The 21,510-nt window shown below is 49.6% G+C and overlaps 2 protein-coding genes across 8 annotated transcripts in view; one reads left to right on the forward strand and one right to left on the reverse strand.

The window, feature by feature from the left end:
* Positions 1 to 21,510, forward strand: part of PSMG4 (proteasome assembly chaperone 4) — an 87,526-nt gene that overhangs the window by 5,372 nt on the left and 60,644 nt on the right. The window contains exons 2-4 of one of the 4 annotated variants that reach the window (XR_004915316.2): positions 4,517 to 4,592; positions 9,206 to 9,377; positions 11,597 to 15,200. Coding sequence is in view for 3 of the 4 variants with exons in the window: in XM_036085811.2 (XP_035941704.1) it covers positions 4,517 to 4,592; positions 7,612 to 7,733 (198 nt within the window). In the remaining variant the exon portion in view is untranslated. Of the gene's footprint in view, positions 1 to 4,516; positions 4,593 to 7,611; positions 7,802 to 9,205; positions 15,201 to 21,510 lie in introns of those variants that run through there. The other 3 variants (XM_036085812.2, XM_036085811.2, XM_078055638.1) reach the window with 3 other exon arrangements.
* Positions 12,577 to 21,510, reverse strand: part of SLC22A23 (solute carrier family 22 member 23) — a 175,797-nt gene continuing 166,863 nt past the window's right edge. For 3 of the 4 annotated variants that reach the window (XM_078055636.1, XM_078055635.1, XM_078055634.1), the window contains one exon: positions 12,577 to 13,634. In XM_078055636.1, coding sequence (XP_077911762.1) covers positions 13,277 to 13,634 — 358 coding nt within the window. In that variant the 3' untranslated portion in view covers positions 12,577 to 13,276. The remainder of the gene's footprint in view (positions 13,635 to 21,510) is intronic. The other variant, XR_013441359.1, reaches the window with a different exon arrangement.

A 21,510-nucleotide genomic window follows, 5' to 3' on the forward strand; every position in this document is an offset into this window, starting at 1 on the left:
TATTTTATTTTACTTCTTTATTTTTAAAGTTTTGGATCTAGATTCTTTTAACAAGCAGACTAAAACACACCCAAGATTACTTTTTTGGGTATTTTTTCTTTGTTTTTTGTTTTTTATTTGTTTGTTTTTTCTGTCTTCTTTTCTGGACAAAATGACAAGATGCAGGAATTCACCCCAAAAGAACAAGAAGTAGAACCCATGGACAGGGATTTCATCCGTACAGATATAAGTAAGATGTCTGAACTAGAATTTAAAATAGTAATCATAAGGATACTAGCTGGGCTTGAAGAAAGCATAAAAGACACAAGAGAATCCCTTATTGCAGAGATAAAAGAACTAAAATCTAGTCAGGCCGAAATTAAAAAATGCTATAACCAAGAAGCAAACACCAAAGGAGGCCATAAAAATGAGGATGGATGAAGCAGAGGAGCGAATCAGTGATATAGAAGATAAAATGATGGAAAATAATGAAGCTGAAAAGAAGAGGGAAAGAAAGGTAATGGAACACAAAGGTAGACTTAGGGAAGTCAGCGACTTATTAAAACGTATTAACATTCGTGTCATGGGAGTCCCAGAAGATGTAGAGAGAGAAAAAGAGGCAGAAGGTTTATTCAAACAAATTATAGCTGCAATTCCCTAAACTGGGGAAGAACACAGACATCAAAATCCAAGAAGCACAGAGAACTCCCATTAAATTCAACAAAAGCTGACCATTAGCAAGGCATAGCATAGTCAGACTCACAAAATACACAGACAAGGAAAGAATCCTGAAAGCAGCAAGGGAAAAAAAGTCCTTAACTTACAAAGGAAAACAGATCAGATTTGCAGCAGATCTGTCCACAGAAACTTGGTAGGCCAGAAAAGAGTGGTAGGATATCTTCAACGTGCTAAATGGGAAAAATATTCAGCCAAGAAATCTATCCAGCAAAGCTGTCACTCAGAATAGGAGAGGGAGTTTCCCAGACAAAAACTAAAGGAGTTTGTGACGACTGAACAAGCCCTGCAAGAAATTTTAAGGGGGACTCTTCAGGTGGACAAAAAAAGATCAAAGGCAACAAAGATTAGAAAGGACCAGAGAACATCCCCAGAAACATCAACTCTGTAGGTAACACAATGGCACTAAATTCATATCTTTCAATAATCACTCTGAATGTAAATGGACTAAATGCTCCAATCAAAAGACATAGGGTATGAGAATGGATAAAAAACAAAACAAAACAAAACAAGATCCATCTATATGTTGCCTATAAGACACTCATTTTAAACCTAAAGACACCTGCAAATTGAAAGTGAGGGGATGGAGAACCATCTGTCATGCTAATGGATGTCAAAAGAAAGCCGGGGTAGCCATACTATATCAAGAGAGAAAAAGAGCATTATATCATAATTAAGGGGTCTATCCATCAACAAGATCTAACAATTGTAAATATTTATGCGATAAGATCCTGTCAGTAGATGCAGAAGAAGCATTTGACAAAGTACAGCATCCATTCTTGATAAAAACCCTCAACAAAGTAGGGATAGATGGAACATACCTCAACATTATAAAGGCCGTATATGAAGGACCCACAGCTAATATCATCCTCAAAGGGGAAAAACTGAGAGCCTTTCCCTATGGTCAGGAATAAGACAAGGATGTCCACTCTCACCATTACTGTTTAACATAGTACTGGAAGTCTTAGCCTCAGCAATCACACAATAAAAAGAAATTAAAGGCATCTAAACCAGCAAGGAAGAAGTCAAACTTTGACTCTTTGCAGACGACATGTAGAAAATGTGAAAGACTCCACCAAAAAATTGCTAGAACTGATACATGAATTCAGCAAAGTTGCAGGATATAAAATCAATGTGGAGAAATCTGTTGAATTTCTAAACAATGAGGAAGCAGCAGCAAAAGAATTCAAGGAATTGATCCCATTTGCAACTGCACCAAAAACAATAAGATACCTAGGAACAAACCTAACTAAAGAGGTAAAAGATCTGTACTCTGGAAACTATAGAACAGTTATGAAAGAAATGGAAGATGACACAAAGAAATGGAAAAGCATTCCAAGCTCATGGATTGGAAGAACAAACATTGTTAAAATGTCTGTACTACCCAAAGCAATCTACACATTTAATGCAATCCCTATCAAAATACCACCAGCATTTTTCACAGAGCTAGAACAAGCAATCCTAAAATTTGTATGGAACCACAAAAGAACCCAAATAGCCAAAGCAATACTGAAAAAGAAAAATAAAACGAGGCATCATAATGTCAGACTTCAAGCTGTATTACAAAGCTCTAATCATCAAGACACTATGGTGCTGGGACAAAAACAGTCACATAGATCAATAGAATAGAGAATCCAGAAATGGACCCACAACTGTATGGTCAACTAATCTTCTACAAAGTAGGAAGGAACATCCAATGGAAAAAAAGACAGTCTCTTCAACAAATGGTGTTGGGAAAACTGGACAGCAATACGCAGAGGAATGAAACTGGACCACTTTCTTACACCATACACAAAAATAAATTCAAAATGGATGAAAGACCTAAATGTGAGATAGGAAACCATCAGCATCCTAGAGGAGAACACAGGCAGCAACCTCCTTGACCTCGGCCATAGCAGCTTCTTACTAGATGCATTGCTGGAGGCAAGTGAAACAAAAGCAAAAATGAACTTTTGGGACTTCATCAAAATAAAAAGCTGCACTGCAAAAGAAACAAAACTAAAAGGCAGCCTATGATTGGGAGAAGATATTTGCAAATGACATATCTGATAAAGGGTTAGTATCCAAGATCTATAAAGAATTTATCAAACTCAGCACCCCCCCCCAAAAATAATCCAATCAAGAAATGGGCAGAATACATGAATAGACATTTGTCCAAAGAAGATATCCAGATGGCTAAGAGACACGTGAAAAGATGTTCAGTGTCACTTATCATCAGGGAAATACAAATCAAAACCATGATGAGATACCACCTCACACCTGTCAGAATGGCTAAAATTAACAAGACAAGAGGCAACAGGTATTGGCGAGGATGTGGAGAAAGGGGAACCCTCTTAAGCTGCTGGTGGGAATGCAAGCTGGTGCAGCCACTCTGGAGAACAGTATGGAGGTTCCTCAGAAAGTTAAAAACAGAGCTACCCTACGACCCAGCAATTGTATTACTAGAGATACTACTAACAATACAGGTTCAAAGGGATACGTGCCCCCTGATGTTTATTGCAGCATTATCAACAATAACCAAACTATGGAGAACCCAAATGTCCATTAGATGTGGTACATACATACAATGGAATATTATGCAGCCATCAAAAAGAATGAAATCTTGCCATTTGCAATGACGTGGATGGAGCTTGAGTGTATTATGCTAAGTGAAATAAGTCAGAGAAAGACAAATACCATATGATCTCATGCATGGGTGGAATTTATGAAAGAAAACAGATGAACATACATTATGGAAAGCGGGGGGAAGGGAAGAGGAAACAAACCATAAGAGACTCTTTAACGATCGAGAACAAACTGAGGGTTGCCGGAGGGAGGTCGGCGGGGGATGGGCTAGATGGGTGATGGGTATTAAGGGGGACACTTGTTGTGGTGAGCACTGGGTGTCAATGATGAATCACTAAATTCTACTCCTGAAACCAATATCGTACTGTGTGTTAACTAAATATAAATTAAAAAAATAGAAAGGCAAAAAAAAAAATCTTGTCTCTATACTGAGTGCTCTGTACTTGACTCTACTGAGTGCTGTTTATTTTAGAAGGCTAGTTTGATAAAAGTAATTTTGACCATATTGTAAGTTAGTGAGTTTTTTTCTCTTCAGCTAGGAATTTTAATGGTAAGGGGGATTACTTCCATAGTAATTGGAGGTCAGATTTCTTCTATATTTCAAAAGGGCCACATTTATTTCTTTAGTTTTACTGCTTCTTATCTGAAATGAGGATTGGTCAAACATACTCTGACGTTCCTATTTTCCTTATTTGGACACTGATGGCTGGTGCCCTAGGGCCCTTGTTGAGCTTGCAGAACCCAGACACCTTCAGGGGAATGGAGCTGTGTGTTCTCTTAACAGGCCCAGATGAGGAGATAGGCATCCTGCCCTCTGGGCTCATGGCTAACTTGGGGGTGAGAGGGACCCAGGGGCACTTGGCACCTAGACTCTGTGATTAGCTTTCTTCCGGCTGTACCCTTAATGGTCTTGTTGGCTTCCCTCTTGGTTATAATGTGGCCTTTCAGCATGCTTTGGGGTTTCCAACACTGAAGCAAGCCTTTTATGTAAAATAAGTCTTAGAACTTGCTAACAGCACTGTGATGCCAGTTTCCGTGACTGCTCTTCGTCTGTCCCAGCTGTCTGACCTCACGTGCAGCAGAGGGTCAGCCCACCTGGCTGTCCACACAGATGCCGGGGCTTCCTTCTCTCGGTAAATGTGTCCCAGAACCTGCCACTGCCACCCTCAGGAGGAATCCGAAGCCACAGAAGCTTGGCCGATGGAAAAGCAGCATGTGTTCTTTGTTTTCCTTTTAGGATTCCATCCCCGTGTCTACCTCCCTCCTCGGAGACACTTCCGACACCAGCTCCGCTGGCCTTGCGCAGCGCTTAGGTACGTACCCGCGGCTGCGGCTGCACGAGCAGCCAGGTGGGGAGTCGCTGTTGCAGGGACCCGCGAGGCCCAGGCCCTGGAGAAGGAAAGCATCCTTATACTGAGAGAGAAGCACAGACCTTTGTATGTTGGGTCTTCTTTAAGGAGGGCGTCTCTGTCCATGACCCTGACCACTGTCTCAGCCGGCATGTTCTCGAGGGGCTCCCACGGCCTGCTGTCCAGGCCGGTGAGTGACAGGGTGACTCAGTTCCCTCCTGGAAGCGCGTTACCTCCTCCCGGGAGGAGAGTGAGAGTGATGCCCACAGTGTCCATCAGCAGTGGCTCGGGGTCGCCTCCTGGTGATGCGGCAGAGCCTGCGCAGGAGGACTGTCCTTCGGTGTCCATGTGGTGTCATGCAGAGCTGGCCGGAGGGGAGGCGGGCCTGACCCGGGTGTGGTGTAGACGGTGGTAAGCAAGAGCGGGAGGTTGAAGGCTCCACCGTCTTCCTGCGCCTGGAACACATACTTCCTGAAAATAGCTCGGTAGTTGAGGTGAGGATGGCTGTGTCCTGCCCCTGCCAATGTGCAGGGTGCCTGGGGACGTGGGACAGCGGGGGCAGCCTCTGTCTCCTCCTTGGTCTTCGTGTGCACCAGTGCTCCCGGCCAGTGCCCTGGACGCGCCGGGCGCTGGGGGTGAGGCGGGGGAGGCCCGGCCCCTGGTGTTGAGGGGCGGGTAGTTGAGTGGTGCCCACCGTTCGGCCAACCTGATCCCTGCTCAGTGGGCGTTTATATTGCCAGTCACTCCGGGCAGCCCCCGCGTGAGCAGTGTGGCCGCACGGTGGAGGCGGACAGGGGAGTCGTGGCCAGGGTGAGGGTGGGTGCCTCTAGACCTGCCGCTCTGAGTTCCCTGCGTGCGGACGGCGCAGACCCCGAGGGCGGCTCTGGTGTTACAAGAGCATCCGCTGGCCTTTTTCTTTAGCCCGGCATTAGAGAAACCTGGCTGGGAACTAGCGTGCGCTGGTTACCCAACTAGTAAGTTACTTTGGTAATTTCTTAATAGGAAGTAATTTTAAATTTACAGAAAATTTGCAGCAAAGATACAGGGAATTCCTGCTTAGCCTTCACCCAGAGTCCCGGGTGTTATCATTCCCTATGTTGATGATGTTATTGTTTTCTGAACCACGTGAAAGAAGTTGAAGGCGAGATGGCCCTTTGCTCCTCGTGTGCGTCGGCCGGTGTGGAAGGGCTGACATACCGTTATCATGCCCTGCCTGGTCAGGGGGAGACACGGGCGTGCTCATGTTTATAGAGCCGGGAAACCGGGGGGATCGCCCCGGGGTGGGAGACGGGTTCTGCTAGAGGAGGCTGGCGGGGGCTTGTTTGCTGCATCACGAATAAATAGTTGATGCCAGTAAAGTAAGATGGGCTCACGGGTGTCCTTGTGATGGAAGCCTAGTAGCACTTTGTGTGCAACAAACTACTTTGCTTTTTGGTTTTTTTTTTTTTAGTTTTGTGCAAATAATTTTTTTAATTAATATTTTTCTTCTCGTGTGGTTTACATCGATTGATTATAATCTGTATAAACGTAGACAAAAAAAATGTCTCCACCAACTTACTAAACTCAGATACTGATGAAGGGCCGTCTCCTGCCTGTATCAGCCAAACCTGGCAGCGCTCAGCTGTTGCCCAGCAAGGACGAGCACGCGGAGAAGGCTGGGAAAGGCAGCGGTATGATGTGGCTGCTGGCAGCGCCAGAGGGACTGCTGACGCCCAGGTGCTGGATCACGCCGCCCTGGCCTGTGCTGGTCCTCTCGAGTAACTTGGGTCTGGACCCTGCGGTTGAAAATGCATCACTTGTCTAGAGGGGCAATGGGAAGAGAGAGGTGTCCTGAAATAGGATCCTATCTGGAGAATGAAAGGAAGTAGGAAAAGAGAAGATCTAGTGGGTCCAGAGTAACCCCAGAAGCACTGGAGGGCTTTGGTGTGCACGGGGCGCCCTTGCTCTGTGAGCCCCGGAGGGCAGGGCTGGGGCTGCTGGGTGGACGGTGCAGGCACACACAGTTTTGCTCCGGAAGGGGTAAGATCCTGTCTTAGCAGGTAGAGTGATTGGAATCAGAGTGGCCTCTCCCTGGGGACAAGGAATTTCCTGCCACTGGACGACAGTAGGCTGAGTGGGCTGTGACTTGACTGCCAGCCCCCTCTCCTCACCTCCCCGTGTGACAGGGCCGGCATGGTCATCTGATGTCTGCGGGGAGTGGGAGTTGGCACTTGCCCCGTGTGTGGGGGGACGCCGAGGGAGGGGGCCCAGCACTGCAGTGCTCGGTACTGAACTGGTTTAATTAAGGCTTACTGCCCGACATGTGTTGTGATTCTGGGCATGTGACTGGGCTGGATTGTAGTAGTTGGAGGAGCACGCTTCAGCTCTGATGGGTTTGTAGAAAGGGGCTAACACGTATCTTCAACATCAAATTGAAAGTCCTCCGGTTGTGTGTGTGTGCACATGCATAGACATGTATGTGTGTGTGTGACGTAAATGGAAACGTACAGACATGTAGGATTATCTCTGGGAAGGGAGTGGAATTGCTAGAGAGGGTGGTACTGAAGGAGAACTTAACTATTTTATTTTAATTACTTTATCATTGTCTGTATTTTAAAGTAAAAACAAAACAAAACAGGCAAACCAACTTTTTAGGTAGAACAGTGGTACTCAGCCATTAGGGCTTGGATCCCCCGGAGCGCTTGTGAATCTCTGGCTCAGTTGGTCTGGGGTGGAGCCTGGGAATCTGCATCTCTGACAAACTCCCAGGCGCTGCTGCTGACCGGGGCCACACTCGCAGAACCAGTGTTGTGGACAGTGAGGGCGGGTCTGCGTGACCGCACTTGCAGCCGCCGCCTGGAGGAGCATTAAAAACCAGAATCTTCTTCTCTCCCTACGACCCCATTCTCTTCCCAGGCATGGTTCTGCTGTCAGGGATGTGTGAGGCGCACACAACCTCCAGGCATTTCAGTCACGTCTGTGCCAATGTGTTTTCTCTTTTTAGCCAGGAAGACCAACAAACAGGTGTTTGTCAGCTATAACCTTCAAAACACAGACAGTAACTTCGCATTACTGGTAGAAAACAGGATCAAGGAAGAAATGGAGGCTTTTCCGGAAAAGTTCTAGCAGAGTGGCAGAAGTGAGGATTTGTAACTTATGTACAATGTACATTGAAATAAATGGATTGAATTTCACTGTTTGTCATTAGGTTAATGTGTTTACATTTTGTTTTCAAATCTTCATCTAACTTTCCTTCTTCCGCTCACCAGAGTGTGGGCCAAAAAGCTGCAATCGATCTGCCTGGGGAAGAAGAGCCAAATGGCAGGCAAGAGTGCGTGTGTGGCCACTCAGGAATAGGGGACAGGGGTTAAAATGGGATATTATTGGGACTGCAGAGGGCTAATCTGATAATCTAGGAAAGAGGTACATTAGTCATGACCCTGCCGTGTACACTCCTCATTAGAATTAAGGTAGTAAGTCTTTATAAAATACGTGTCAGGTTAGCTCCTTCCCGTCCCCTTCCGGGCGAGCCCCTCCCCGGCACGGCTGCTCACCGCAGTTCCTGCTGTGTTCTCCCTTGGACCGGCTCACTGGATTTCTGGACTTGGTGAATCTCTAACTCCCCTGGGCCCTGTTTCCTCACCTGTAAATTGGGAATAAGCTCTCCCTTGCTGGGTTATCGTTAGGACTAGATATATATGCATGCTTCGCATGATCAAGTAAGGGGCATGGCAATTCAGATGTCAGTTGTGCTATTTATCTACTTCATTGTTATGGATCCAAATGCTTTAGCTCCTCCTGGCTCTTCTTGCTATCATTGTCCTTCTTTTCTCCAAAGTCCCAAGCACCTGCTTTGGTTACCTTTAATCCTTAGCCTTTTCCTGCCCGCCACATGTAGTGGATTCCAGTCTCGCTAGTTCCACATGCTACACATTTTCTTTCACACCCTTTTCCAAAAGCCAGTATGTCATGGGCTAGTGGCTCCTAACTCTGGCTTCACATTCGAATCCCTGGGGGTGGCCTTCACAGATTGCCCGTGCCTGGCCCTTCCCCAGAGACTGAGAGGGCCTGGGGCCCAGGCTTTGGCAGATTTGAAAAGCTCCCCACGTGCTGCTCAGTACAGGCGAGGTTGAGGACCACTGGCAAAGAACTTCCTAATCTTCAAGGTCCATCTGGACCCCTTTTGTTGCTGGAGGCGGATTGTTTAGGGCCCTGTAACAGGGTCCATGCGGTGGCAAAAGTCTCGTATTGAGCCCGTGGTTAGGCAGCCAGGGGTGGTTACACTCTGGCCAAGACATAAAGGCACTTGAGAGGAGCAGGTCTGGGGTTCCAGAAGCTTGCCTCCTTTGCAGATTTCCTGTGCTAACCTCCGAGGCCGCGGCCACCACAATTGTAGCTTGGAAGCACAGTGGGCACCTCTCTAAGAAGAGTAAGTAACACACAATCAGGGCTATGGAGAGAAGAGTTTGGTATAAATACTTTATTAAAGAAATAGTGTTTTCTTGTTAAAAAATACTACATTAAAGAAGAGAGTTTTGGGTTATCAGAACTTCCTCTCAGAATCACAGTGTAAGAGAGTCCTTTCTTGACCTCTCTAGGAACCGTCAGGCCATGGGTTAGCAGGACGTCAATACACACGAGAAAAGAACTCTTCAGTTTGCTGATGGCCCCCGCTTCTCAGGTGGTCTGAGAACATCACCAAGGGAACAGTTTGCGTGCAATCCAATCTCTGCCTCTACTTGCCTTTAAGACCGGGACCCTGCAAGCGAGGTGAGAGGCCACCCGCTGTCCCCTCAGGGTGAGAGCCAAGACTCGGTTTACAGAGGCGCTAAAGTAGGGACAGTGAGAGCTGCATAAACAGGTAGAGTTTTTATTACTTGTAGTCAATGGTCGTGAAATGCCCTTCATTGGATACCATCAGATGAGGTAGGGAAGACATTCCAGTGGAAATTTGTTAATGGGGCAACATTTTTTATTTCTGTACATTTACATACAAATTTTCCCCAAAGGTACAACAGATGTGACATCATGCAGACGTTTAGCTTTGAACGACAGTTCAGAACTCGATTTAGGCTTGTGCTATGAATGAGCACCTCCAGAGTAATCCCGGTCGACATGTACAGTAACACGGTTCTTACATAGAAACCTCAAATGTGTGGGGGTTGCAGAAAGGACAGAGGGAGGGAAGTATTCCCCACTAGACATAACACACTGTACTGCTTTTCCAAAACACACAATAACATTAAAGTGAGGTGTTCTTTAAAAGAGTGGAAGTGTGGGCTCCCCCAGCACATGTGTGTGCCCGCGGGCCCCCAGGGGCGGGCGATGCGATGGTCACACGGGTCACTTAATGGCACTTCAGTCATTTCTTGTTTGGCTCTAGGAAGTGGTAATGTTTGAGTGCAATTACTTCCTTTATGAGGTTTAGTTTTGCTCTCTTTCTGTTGTGTGGCCAAACCAACCTACCAGCCCCCTTCCCCTGGTTGCAAGGGATTCTACTCTTTTAGAAGACAAAGCATTTAAAACTGTTTCCTATTTGTCTGGGGCGCTACCGTTTAGGGGATGTGGTGTTACTGTTGACTTCTGGAGAAGAACAAAATGAAGAAATATCCAGCCCTGTCTCAGGTGTTCACATTTGTGCATAACTTTTATTGGAAGGGGATCACAGCTCCCTGATAGGCTAGCAGGATGCAGGAGTGGGCGGCGGAGGAAGCTGGAGCTGGGGATGTCTCCCCCGGCAGCAGGGGGTGGGGTGGAGGTGGTGGGGAAGGCAGACTTGAAGTAGCAGGTGCCTGAGAAGTGTTCTCTCACTAAACACGGAGGCAGCAGGACCGAGGAGTCCACGCACCGCTGACCCCGCGCCAGGGAGCTGGGGCCCACAGCCCCCTCCCGCGCACACGGCCCCTCTTGCCTTGCTCGCACGGTACGGGATGTCCACGAGCTCAGCCCGCACGGAAGCTTTCCTGCTTCGTCCTCATCTCATAAAGGCGTTCCTTAAGAGCTTCGGGTGTCCCGAAGCCCAACCAGCAAGAGAGCAGCTCAGCCTAACCCCGCGGCTGCCGCCAGAGAAGAGCTGTGGGACCTCTTTGCCAGGACATCACGGATTGTTGGCGAGTCAGCCGTGTTCACATCTGCTAGACTTTGGTCCCCATAGCCAGCGTCTCTTCTAGTCCATATCACTGAAGTGACAGTGCTGACTGCTGTCTCCACTGGACTGGTCTTCACAGTTGTCCCGTCACATGGAGATCAGAGACTGAGGAACAGGACCTTGTCCGTGCCATGCCTCGCCTCTGCCCTCCTGGCTAGAGATTAGCGGTGGCTCGCGCCAGCTTCAGGACGGTTCTCACAGAAGGTCCACGAAGGTCCATGCGGCCAGCGAGGGAAGGCGCCCAAGTCCTGGAAGACAGCAAGCGGGCCGTCCTGGCGCCGGGGTGAGGGACGCAGACAGACACCCGGCCGGGTGCGGCCTCGGGGCCCTCGTCGGCTCCTTCCCAAGTGTCCCCCCCGCCCCCCGGTGGCCCGGCCGCTGCACGGGTCCTGTCCTGGGCTGATTGGGTCCTGCCGTCCAGGGGCTTTGTAGTAAGTACTCTAAAAAAGGCAAAAGGTATCCCGCAAGTTTGGCACGTGAAGGCTGCAGAGATGGAAAGAAAGATCTCAGATTGAGGGGAATGCAGACTAACATTGAAACGTGGAACAAAGTGACTTAAAAGCAATGAAGGGAGGTGTGGGTGAGCTGGGCTTGGAGCGGGTGGTGCTGGGGAGGGCCCGCCGGGCATCTTCCGTCCCAAGCACTGGTGAGGAGACGGTGCGGTTTACTCCCTGCGAGTTGGCTCACCTCACGGTGTTTGTAGCGAGCCAGCGGGCTCGTACTGGGGTCTGGCGGTTTTGGGGGAGGGTGGTGGGTGGACTGAGAACAGACCGGGTGGAAAGCTGGACGGGGATGAAAGGGAAGTTACGTCAACCTCTTTTCTGGCCCTTTTGAGTTCTAGCCGCTGTCCAATGGAAGTCCCCTAATTGCTTCACAGACTCGAGACCACAAGCTCCCTGGAAGAACACGGCTCACAGCAAAGACATGTGTCACAAAGTGCGGAGGTGGACAATTCTAGAAAGAAACCAGGCTGTCCAAAAAACCGGGTGCCTGTGTTGCTACAAGACAGTGCCTGCCTGCGCCGACGAAGCTTGTTTGTTCGTGGCCCCCTGGGTGGCCTTGCGGAGGCCCTCCAAGTGACGCGCCCCTCAGGCGCAGGAAGCCCGACCTGGAAAGGCAGGAGGAAGCCTTCACTGTCAGGGACGCAGTGAGGAGCACGATGAAAACCCTTGGCTATTGGGGGCGGGGTGGGTGCTGAACTTTGGTGAGTTATTGCTTTCTCTCAACTGGTCTTGATGCTTGAAGGGGCCGGAGGTCAGGTGGACTCAGCGGTGAGAGTCCCACTCCTCGCCCTGAGCCCCCCTCTGTGCTGACAGAAGCGACAGGAAGCAGGAAGCAGGCCAAGGCAGGGCTGCGTGGGGGAGTGGCTCCCACAGGCTTTGCAGCGTCTCGGCCTGAAGTCGGTGAGAGCTGACAGTCATCCAGGCTGGTGATTTCTATGCGGCGTGTGCTCGAGATGTGGGTGACGGGCCACGTCCGGGAGAGCACCCCTCGCTCCTGTGGGTTTGCCTCAGTGGTCTGCGTCAGTTAGTGTCCTACTGGTTTTCAGTTCAGAAAGTAGCCTCGTGTTGAGGCTGTGCTGGCGAGGAAGCCGAGTGTGACAGCGGGGACTCTCCTGCTGGAGCTAAACCCGGGAAGGAGCATTACTGACGTTACCGCGCCTCACCTCTGCCCAGCCTTGCTCGTCGTGAGCTCGGCCAGGCGAACCAGTGTCGGCAGACCGTGGCCTTAGTCCCACCCGTCACTTAGGATTTCTGGTGAGATGTGTACACTTCGCCCCAAGGAGCTTCCAGGATCAAGTACAAAAGGATGATCTCGAAGGAAAGACTAAGCTGGTTTTAATGATATTTGGGAGCTGCTTTCCCCCAGCGCATGGAACAGAAGCTCTTACCTCACAAACACACACACACACACAAACCCTTTAGAAACCATACACAGACTCTCTAGCAAAAACCTAATCATTTACATTTCACTCTGTCTACAACGCGGTCATGGAGACACTCCACGACAGGTCAGTCTGTCCGCACACAGGCAGGCGGCCTTGGGGGGCGCGGGCCCAGAGTGAGGGACCCCTGGCTCCGGTGCGGGGTGCTGGACGAGGGTGGCGTGTGACCTCCAGGGCCGCTGCGCCGGCTACTTACGGCGTCCTCCTCGGCAACCGTGTCCCTCTTCCGAAGGAGGTGGTTCTGTTTCGAGATCAGTTAGAGGAAAGGGAATAAAGTGCTTCTCGTAAAAATGACCAAAATAAATACAAACATCTCATGGCAGAAAAGAAAGTCTGAAGGGTTATTTTCAAAGAGTTTGCTTCCTCACACACACGATCCTTAGAGTTTTGGAAAGACAGAATTTCCCCACACCAGTTGACAGTCTTGCGATCCGTGGCATCAGCAGCAGAACTGGGTTTTCCTGCGCCCCCCACCCCCAGCCACATGTTCGGTCCCTGGTCTGTAAACCTGTGCCCAAACAGCCCCCAAGCCCCTGGAGCCCACAGTGCCCCCTTCAGGGAAGGCCGTGCCCAGAGCTACATGGACTTCATGCCGTTGGCTGTGGCGTTCTCGGGCAGCCCGTCCCCTGCGGTGGCCGCGTCGTGGAGGCCGGAGTAGTCCTTGAGCTCGGCGTTGGTGAGCAGGAGCGGCTGCTCCCCCTTCTTATGCGGCAGGAGCGGCTGCCGAGTGTAGTGTTCCCCGTTGGAGATGTTCTCGGGCAGGTTCTGGTTCCTGCTCTCAGGCAGCAGGAGGATGCAGATGATGCAAATGAGCGTGCAGCAGGCAAAAATGATGTGGTGCAGGAAGTAGCCTTTCTGGTTGTGCAGCTCGATGATGGGCGCCGTCAGCATGCCGAAGCCCGCGCTGGCCAGCACCAGCCCCAGCCCGCCGCACCTGCGGGAGAGCACGAGACACATGGTTAACGTCCACGGTCAGAGCCCGCTGCGGAGGGCACGGCGCCGCCCAGAGTGGGGACACACGGGAGCAGGATCACGGGGCCGACCAGGGCCTGGCTTGGGCAGGGGACCGCCACCCCAGTGCATCCCGCCTGTCGGATATCCGAGACCACCTTCGCCTTGACTATCTTTGTACCATCTCTAATTAATATTTTCTCTTGCCAGCTCAAAATTTTTTACTTTATTTTGAAAGGCAATGTTATAATACTACTGTAAATGGAAAAGCACTCGCCATAATAATATGCAACGCCAAAGTAGTATTAAATTATGCTACTTCCCAAGGTTTGCTCTTCATTTAGAAAGAGGTCAGTGGGCGGGCGGGAGGTGGATTAACAGGGGTTAAAGAGGATATGACAGACAAACCAGCACTCACAGAGAGTTTCTCCAGCCAGAACTAGAGACTGGAAGATACTTTAAAAGACAGTAATTTTTCTCACTGTGAGTTCTTATTTATTGTTGTGTCCCATATATTTCCTAAAATCAATCTGCACACCACCAGTGGGAGCGGTCCCGCCTCTGCGAGGTGCTGGGCCAGAAGCCACGTGCTGTCTGAGAGAAAGTCACAGAGCACTGAGCTCAGAAAGTACTAAATGTGAGCCTAGAGCATGTGCCACTCATCTCCACTCCTCTGCCATTTGGGGGAACCTGCCAAAGTTCCAAAGAGATTAGTAGATATGCAACATTTAAAAAAATCCATCATGGCTCGAACATCTGTCCTTTGACATAAAAGCATATTTGGCGGGGAGAAGGGGTCATGTGGCCTCTGAGGAAGCAGTGCAGTGCTGGGCTGCAGTAAAGGGGACCACGCTGTTCACGTGACCTCCTGTCCCACCGGTCCCACTGTGTCCTGCAACACACAGGCCAGGGAGGGCTGGCTCGTGTCTGCTCTGGAGCCACAGTGAAGGAGAAGTCTGGTCACAGTCTGGTCTCAAGGAAGGGGGAGTAGAGTTGTCTGCTTCGCATCAGAGTGTGGATCCAGACCAGTGGGCAGAGGGCATGGGGATGTGGATCTCAGCTGGTTTAAAGAAGAACTTTCATTGGAGTTGCTTAAGAGCTATGCATCACCCTTTAGTGAAGTGACCTTAGCTCTCGGATGCACGTAGGCAGAAGGCTCCTGCAGCAGGCCCTCGAGGAGCCTCTGGTTCTCCTGGTTGGCACTATAGGTGGGCTCTAACTCATCAAACGACTGACCTACGAGGGCACGAGACGCAAGGTCAACATACAAAAGTCAACTGTGGCTACGCGCTAGCAACAAAGAAGCTGAAAATGAAATTAAGAAAATTCTATTTGTAGTAACATCAAAAGAACAAAATGCTTAGAAATTAAAAAAAAGTGCAAGACTTGGGGGGGGGCACCTGGGTGGCTCAGTCGGCTAAGTGTCTGACTCTTGATTTTGGCTCAGGTCGTGATCTCAGGGTCGTGGGATCGAGCCCCGCATCGGGCTCCCTGCTCCGCGGGGAGTCTGCCTCTCCCTCTGCTGCTCCCCCTGCTTGTGCTCTCTCTCTCTAATAAAAAAATAAAATCTTAAAAAAAATACCAAAACAAAGGCAGAGAGTGACAAGTGTTTGTGAGGCTGCGCAGAGAACGGGACCCGCAACCTCTGCTGCTGGGAAGGAAAAGTGGGGCAACGGTCGTGGAAATCCTATCAGTTTCTGAAACAGTTAAATGTAAACTTTTATGTGACCCAGCAACTCCATTCTCATGAGACACAGGAAACCTATACCCCACAAAAACTAGAAGCGAATGTTCGCTGCAGCATTATTCAAAACAGACAAAAATCAGAATCCCGACGTCCATCACCTGGTGATGGATAAACAAACCATGGCACATCCGTTACAATGGAACAGTACTCCACAGTAAGGAGTGCCGTGCTGACACCTGCCACAGCGTGGACGAATTTCAAAAATATTATACTAAGTGACTGTAGACTCCATTTATATGAAATTTTGAAAAAGCGGCAGGGGGCGGAGCAGAGACAAGCAGATTAGTGACTGCCTGGGGCTTTGAGTGGGGACAGGGACGGACTGCAAGGGCCAGCAGGGAACTTTCTGAGGTGATGGAAATGTTCGACATCTTGATTTATGGGGACGATTTCACTAAAGATCATTGAATTGTGTATTTAAAATGGATGCATTATATGGTATGTAAATTACACCGCAGGAAAGCTTTAAAAAACAAAACAAAACCCAAAACTGTTCCAGCTGTGGGAACTGGGGCCTCCTGCTAACACAAACCCCAAAGCTTCGAGTGTGGGTGGCCAGCCAGGCCTCCCCTCTGTCCCCCCTGCTGCTCAGGCTGGGGCAGGGGGTCCCGCTCTGCTTTGCCCACCGTGTGGCTCGGCAGCGGGTTCCCTCTCCCTGGCGCCTTCCCAGGGCCTTGCTGTCAACAGTGAACCGAGAGTCCCTGCTGTCTACAGTAGGCCCTCTGGCTGGCCAGTCCTGGGTCCACACGGGTGACAGGAACCAGGGGGACTCGGCATCTTGGGGCCCCCCAAGTCAACAGCTGTCCCTAAGGGCCACCGTAAAGCGGACATATCAGAGTTTGGTGGTCAAGACAGGGAGGAGCATTCTCAAAGAATGGAACAGAATGACAATCGTGTGTGCGTGGGTGAGACAATGGGGGGGGTCTCTCTTCCTCATTTGTCACGTTTCATAACAACAAAAGACACGGCTCTCTTCCCTTCTCTCAGCCCCAAATGAGAAAAGGCCTTGTATCTCTGCACATGGGAGGGGGCTCCTCACACCCCTCGTGCTGGGTGGGGAGGCGTGGGGCCCACTGTCCTCTGGACAAAGCCAGAGCCCGGGAGCGGCCAGACTCCTCCCTGTCCCAGCCTCCTCTCTCCAACCTGGGACCAAGCCCCATGGCTTCCAGTTTGGGCCCATCTGGGTCACACTCCCCTAACCAGCCCGTCTTGGGTCCTCCCACTCCCCGGGGCTCTTTCCTCACCGCTGACAAAGTGACTCTTCTAGAATGTGGAGTGGCTCATGCCACTCCCTTTCTCAGAGTCGTCCGAGGGCTCCCTCCTGCCTCTGGCCGTGCCCTGGCCCCACGCCTGCCTGACCCGCAGCCCCGGTGCCCGAGCTCCTTGGCTCTCTCCCTCACTCCCTCTTCGAGGAGGCCCTGGCCACTCTGCTCAGCTCAGCTCTGCCAGGTCCCCGGCGGCAGCGGTCTCCCGCTGCTGAGGAGGCTCTTCGAGGCCGTCCCCAGGCCTGGCCCGGGTCCTGGCACGGAGCCTCATGGAGGTCAAGGGTGGTGGCGGCGGCCGCCCGGCCCAGCAGGCCCACACCACAGGCCAGGCCGGAGCAGATTGCTAAAATGGCCCTGATGATTCCCACCTCCACGCATTCACATCCTTGTATCTTGAGTGTGAGCTGGACTTAGTAATTCACTTTTCACCAACAAAATATGGCAAAGGTAAGGAGATGTCCCTTCCGTGATTAGGTTACGAAAGACTGACTTCTGGCAGATTCTTGTGCTGGCTTTGATGAAGCAAGCTGTGATGCTGTCATATTCTAGGTGGCATGGAACTGAGGTGACCTCCAGCCAGCAGGGAACTGAGGCTCTCGGTCCAACAGCTAGTGAGGAACTGAATCCTGCTGTTCTGGTCCGAATGTCTGTCCCCCCACCCACCCCAATTCATACGTTGAGCTCCTAATCCCCACTGTGATGGTGTTAGCAGGCGGGGCCTTGGGGAGGTGACTAGGTCTCATGAATGGGATTACTGCCCTTAGAAAACACATCCCAGAGAGCTCCCTCACCCCTCCACCACGGGGAGACTTGTAATCCCAAAGGGATAGCGGGAAGATGGCCATTGATGAACCAGGAAGCAGACTAACCAAACACCAAATCTGTGGACACCTTGATCTTGGACTTGCAGCCTCCAGAAATAAATTACTGTTGTTTATAAGCCACCCAGTCTGTGGTATTCTGTTTTAGCAGCACGAACACACGAAGACCAATTACTGAATGAGCTTGAAGACCGATCCTACCCTGGTTGATTACCACCCGTGGGAAATGGTGCAGCAGAGGGCCCAGCTAGGCTTTGCCAACTCCTGCCCACAGAAACCGTGAGACAAGCCTGTGTTGTTTTAAGCCACTGTTTTGGGATAATTTGTTACACAGCAGTAGATAACTAGTACACTCAGCGAGTGATGGAATTTCCTAGCCTTAGCTATGGAAGAAAAGACAGCCACCTCTCACCCAGGCTGTGATGTGTCACTAGTCTTATGTGTTAGAAAGACTTTTGCCAAGGGAGAGACATTAGTCCTGCTAACAAAGCCACACCATCGTGCTACTGGGCCATCAAGGGGACACAAGTAAGGAATAGCAATATTTTGGGGGGCATCCCCCGGACACCAGCCCCCTTCCGAGGCAGATGGTCCCAGACCACCTTTTGAAGACACCTCTGCACCTTTCTGTTGGTATTTCTTCATATGCCTACCATCCTTATTTAGTCTATGAGCTTGTCAAGGGCAAGGATTATTTTCTAGAATATCAACTGGCACGTATTATTTATGCTTAATAAATATTGGATGCTTATGGATTACGCTGGCTTCCTAGGTAGGAAGGTCAGCTCACCCAAATGAATGGGGCGGGTTAAAAATAGATGACCATCAGGAAGAGCGATGTGATGGGAACCAAGAATACGAACACCTAAAATAGCCGCTTCGTCTTTTCGGTCATTCTGGCCGCTCTGGAAGCCACAGGATGTTGCAAGGGACAGATGGATGCCAGGGATAATGGATGTGTTTCCTTGCGGCCTTTAATGCCAGTAAGACATCCTTTTCTCTGAGACCTTCTGGATTTCCGTGGGACCTCCCCGTCACTACGTGTGGATGGCACTGACAAGCAGGGAGGGAGACTGACCTTGCTCAGTGCATGTAAAGTCCACATGTGAGTTAACCTACAGGGAGGGAGGGTACACAGACCCACGGGGAAGGAGGTAGAGGTCAGCATGGGAATGAAGTCTCACTTCATAACGCCAAAATAATACATTCATAAATCATGTCAAATATATTTATGGTAGGATTAGACAGCTCACGTAAGTATCTACGTGTATGTGTGTGTGTGTGTAAAATGCAGTCTACGTATGTGTGCATATATAATATGCAATTTATCTTGATGTATTTTTTCCACGAAAGCAATTTTCTGTTTGGTTTTCTATCAAGGATACCTTGACATTATTCAGTAAGGTTAGGAACACCTTTGAAAGAATTCAGTATACCATTCTTGGCTTTGTGTTGTCTTTGAACTCTCCGTTTAGAGAATGGGGTCATTATTACATGCTTGGCTTTCAGGTGTTTACCTTCCTTTTCCTCCCCTAAAATGCCGACTCTGCATTTTCTGCTTTTCTTCAGATTGTCACTAGAGGGCAGCATATGCCCGTGTGTAAATATCAGAGCAGGCGGGCACCTCAATTTACAGATAAAAGAATTAGGGGGCAAATTTTGCCTCCCTGGGCTTTAGGAGCACACAGAAAATTTAAATATCCACTGGATATCTTTATTTCACTAGTAACAATATCTAAATTAAGGATCTAAAGACCGATACACAGGCAGACTTACTATTAGAAGTAGTAAGCTTAAATTAAGAATTCTAGAATCTTCAAATCATCCTTTTAAACATGTGAATACCAAGCATCTTGCGTTTAAACAGAAACCAACCTGCCATTTCTCACTTCCTCTTCTGTCTTACTTATTTTGTCTTGACTACGTTTCTGTAAAGTCAAGGATAAACAAATATTTGTGCCAGTTTTGCAGAAATAGAACTGCCAAAAATATTCGGGTAGGAATAATTAACAATATCCGTTGTCATCTACTGAGGCTGGACCCTCTCTATATACTCTTTCTCCCTCAGCATCACCACCCTGTAACAGGGCCATCATAACTCAGCTCATTTTAGGGCAAAGAGATGAAGTCTGGCTAAAGGACTTGCCTAAGGCCACGCGGAGGAAAGTGGCCTCTGGGATCAGACATAGCACCATCTGCCCTCATGCCGAAGGTCCGAATCGGAGGCTCGAGGCCACATCCTCTACGCTCGCTTGTTCTTCATCCTGCCACTGAACGCCTAGCCTGCAATGCCTTGGGTCCTCGACCTTAGCATTCGTTACATATATATGTGTGTGTGAGTGTGTATTATATATGTAAATATATCATATATATGTATTGAAGACACAAATCTTTAAAGAAGTTAGACTCCAGATGTCACATTACACAGGCCGTCTTTGTCCCTGGTGCCTGTTCTTGGGGCAGAGGACATCAGGGCCCAGGTTCTTAGTCCCCAGGTGGGAGGAGGGAGGAGTTACTCAGAAGGAATTCTCAGAGAAGGCAAGTTCCAAGAAAGAAGTTTCTAGAGAAAGGAGTGGGACAGCCCGAAGGGGAGGAAAGCGGAAGATACCAGGAAGGAGAGCAGCTGAGCTCAGACTGACGACAGCAGTAACAGCCAAGGCCCAGGGGCTCGGAGGGAGCCGGTGTGGAGCTGCTGGACAATGAAATGGGCTTGTTAGCATTGGCACCTGCCTCCTCTCGGAACTAACCCCTTTGGGGAGGGGTGAGGAGGACGGTGAAGGCCTCAGGGGCTCCCACCTGCAGCTTCCAGATGGACACTGCATAGAAAAGATGGTCCTGCCCAAACAAGCCACCACCTGCTTCTAGATCGACCAGGCCCCAGGGGAGAGGGTGCTGCACAGGGTCCTCCCCATCTGCCTGCAGAGACACCCAGCTCCTGAAGCCTCAGGAGGAGAACTGAGGAAGAGCTTGTTGCCAACGAACAGCACCCAGACCAGGCCTGGGTGGGAGGGAAGCCCTTCTCTGCTATATAGTCTGGAAGTGACCTCACGACACAACAGTAATTAGTACGTTCATTAGACTCTAGTGAGTCTGTCATTCCTGGACAACGGATTTCCACAAGCCTCTGTGCAAAACAGTTCTTATCCTCTTATTTGCTTCTTGTTAGTGAATCCTGGCATCTTCCCCTGGGCTACTGTTCTGGTTCAAAAGGGATGTTTTTAATAAGAGCCTTGTAGAAAAAGGTTCGTTTGGTATTAAGAGAAATGAAGCGCATGTACCATTGTATGTTAATCATACTTCAGTGAGGAGAAGAAAAAGCTCACAGACCCCAAGCTGCTCAGCCTCGTTTATCTGGCATTTAGCTGTGCGAAGTAGGGGGAGGGGAGGAGGGTCAATTTCTGTCGCTGGGACTCTGCGGGAACTGTCCCTGGGTGTGTCTGCAAGAAAGAGCTAGGCCGCTGAAGGGGAGGGGTGCGGGAGTGACACCAGGACCCCTTCCCTCCTGGCCAGAGACCCCCTTTGGACTCCATTTCCTTTCATCCCTCTGTGAGTACAAAAACAGCACCAAAGGTCAAATATTTTTTCTAGTGTGTCATCGTGGCAAGCTGAATCGAAGAACGTATTTGTTGAATTTCTAGCCCCAAATCATCTTGGCAGGTCTGCATCACAGAGGTGGAGGAGAGTGTATTTCCTTCCATTTAGCTTGTTAAGCAAAATCTAACAATGACTAATGAGGTCCACCAACCAGCACAGTTAAGGGGTGGCCGCCCCCAGAGAAAGGTCCACAATCACACGAATCTGCGGGGAGACTAGCTGGAAAGCCAGAGGTCCAACCTTGACTTCTGCTCTAATGAAAGAACCCTCTTTGCTGGATTCTTTGGTCAAGGAAGGCAATTTTAACTAGGTAAAGAAAAGACACAGAGGGAGATGCTATCTGCTTGAGGCATTTTGCAACCTCGAGCATGAAAGAAGCTTCAGGCTGTTCTCTTCGCTTCAGCTTAGGAGAGGGTCGGCACAGGATGAATT

Source organism: Halichoerus grypus, chromosome 9 (genome assembly GCF_964656455.1).
Source record: "Halichoerus grypus chromosome 9, mHalGry1.hap1.1, whole genome shotgun sequence".
NCBI lineage: Eukaryota > Metazoa > Chordata > Mammalia > Carnivora > Phocidae > Halichoerus > Halichoerus grypus.